Here is a 2,133-nt window from a genome sequence, read left to right on the forward strand (position 1 = left end):
TCAGCTGTAAAAAACCCTAGAACTCTTAAACTATTTTTACCTTCCTGGGTCCTTATCATTGGGAGTGCAGGTGCTGACAACCCCTTCTGCGTTAGGAGTGGATTCAGCTGACAAAGTCAAACAGCAGACTGGCCCCTGCCCGCACCGATCCCATGAACCCACTGCTGCAGAGCAGGGCTGACTTCTCAAGAGCCCATGGGCAGAGGCCCTGCTCTTCATTGCACGCTCGGCCAGCACCAAGCAGGGCTCCAGCCACAGGCCTGAAGGAAGGTCTCCTAAGAAAAGGAAAAGGGTCTGCCTGTGTGAGAGTGGGAGGGTCTATGGGAAATGGCTTTGATATTGCTCAGAGAATAATGCCCTGACTCTTCCCTGTCTTTTTTCTACTTTGAAAGCACCCCATGCCCAGAGGAAGAAAATGTCCAACGGCAGCTCCATCGCTGAGTTCCTCCTCCTGGCGTTTGCAGACACGCGGGAGCTGCAGCTCTTGCACTTCTGGCTCTTCCTGGGCATCTACCTGGCTGCCCTCCTGGCCAACGGCCTCATCATCACCGCCGTAGCCTGTGACCACCACCTCCACACACCCATGTACTTCTTCCTCCTCAACCTCTCCCTCCTCGACCTGGGCTCCATCTCCACCACTGTCCCCAAAGCCATGGCCAACTCCCTCTGGGACACCAGGCCCATCTCCTACCCAGGATGTGCTGCCCAGGTCTTTCTGTTTGTCTTTTTGATCTCAGCAGAGTACTTTCTTCTCACTGTCATGGCCTATGATCGCTACGTTGCCATCTGCAAACCCCTGCACTATGGGACCCTCCTGGGCAGCAGAGCTTGTGTCCACATGGCAGCAGCTGCCTGGGGCAGTGGTTTCCTCTATGCTGTGCTGCACACTGCCAATACATTTTCAGTACCCCTCTGCCAAGGCAATGCTGTGGACCAGTTCTTCTGCGAAATCCCCCAGATCCTCAAGCTCTCCTGCTCAGATGCCTACCTCAGGGAAGTTGGGGTACTTGTAGTTGCTGTCTGTTTAGCTGTTGGGTGTTTTGTTTTCATTGTACTGTCCTATGGGCAGATCTTCAGGGCTGTGCTGAGGATCCCCTCTGAGCAGGGACAGCACAAAGCCTTTTCCACGTGCCTCCCTCACCTGGCCGTGGTCTCCTTGTTTATAACTGCTGCCACGTTTGCCTACCTGAAGCCCCCCTCCATGTCCTCCCCATCCCTGGACCTGCTGGTGGCAGTTCTGTACTCGGTGGTGCCTCCAGCCTTGAACCCCCTCATCTACAGCATGAGAAACCATGAGATCAAGGATGCCCTGAGAAAACTAATCACTGGGTGCTTTTGAGAAGGAATAAACTGCCTGTTGTCTTTTGCATAGGACTCATATCTCATTACAGGCCCAGCCTCCTCTGGTGTTTCTTTTATGAAGATTTTTGGTTTTATGGCTTCTCTATTTCTTTTGGTTTGGAGTTTGTTGTGTTTTGGGTTTTTTTACTTTTCTGAATGCTTTCCACAAAAAATGTCTATATTCCTCTGGTTTCTCATTCACAATATATCCAGATTTTTTGTGATCTGGAGGCTGTGCAAATGAGGAGCTGTACCCTCTGTGAGTTTAAGCAAAATAAAGGGCCCTGCACTGACTTGTTTTTCTGAGATCCTTCCTCCAAGACCTTCTCTGCAGCTGCAGGGAGCAGTGCCTGTGTGCAGAGGGGAAGAAGAAAAGAGTCCCGGCACAGCGGCACTGCCAGGGAGCACCAGCGCTTGGTCTTTCCCGAGCTGCTCTCTTCCCACTTGCATGCTCTCCTTCTGAACCCTTTGGTTGGTGGAAGGCCTGAGTGCTCTTCAAGCATGGTTACAGTCCTGCTGTGTGGCAGGCCTGTGGCCACAGGCAAGGACAGGCAGTGGGCACTTGTGTGACAGAGCTGGCCTCCATTGCAGCATTCCCATCATACAAGGGGATCTCCTTATACTTTGTGCCTTGGATGCCCCCCACATTTTGGGCTCACCCCTCTCCACCCCCGAGGAGCTGCTGTGCCCTTCAGAGGGTCTGGGGCTGTGGGGTGAGTGCCCAGAGCTCTGCCGCACCCTGTGGTGGGCACTGGTGTGTGGCCATGCCAGACTGTGCTGCACTGGGGAGAG

The 2,133-nt window shown here is 53.4% G+C and overlaps 1 protein-coding gene across 1 annotated transcript; it reads left to right on the forward strand.

Moving 5' to 3' along the window:
- The first annotated feature begins 400 nt into the window (after positions 1 to 400).
- On the forward strand, positions 401 to 1,818 carry LOC115337764 (olfactory receptor 14C36-like). Its single transcript, XM_030006169.2, has one exon. It carries the CDS (start codon positions 416 to 418, stop codon positions 1,337 to 1,339), a length of 924 nt encoding a protein of 307 aa, XP_029862029.1. The 5' UTR covers positions 401 to 415; the 3' UTR covers positions 1,340 to 1,818.
- Positions 1,819 to 2,133: the final 315 nt, after the last annotated feature.

Source organism: Aquila chrysaetos, assembly GCF_900496995.4.
Source record: "Aquila chrysaetos chrysaetos chromosome W unlocalized genomic scaffold, bAquChr1.4 W_unloc_6, whole genome shotgun sequence".
Taxonomy (NCBI): Eukaryota; Metazoa; Chordata; class Aves; order Accipitriformes; family Accipitridae; genus Aquila; species Aquila chrysaetos.

Bases quoted from the DNA above. Each gene is read 5' to 3' on its own strand.
- LOC115337764 (XM_030006169.2), top strand. From the start codon at position 416: ATGTCCAACGGCAGCTCCATCGCTGAGTTCCTCCTCCTGGCGTTTGCA.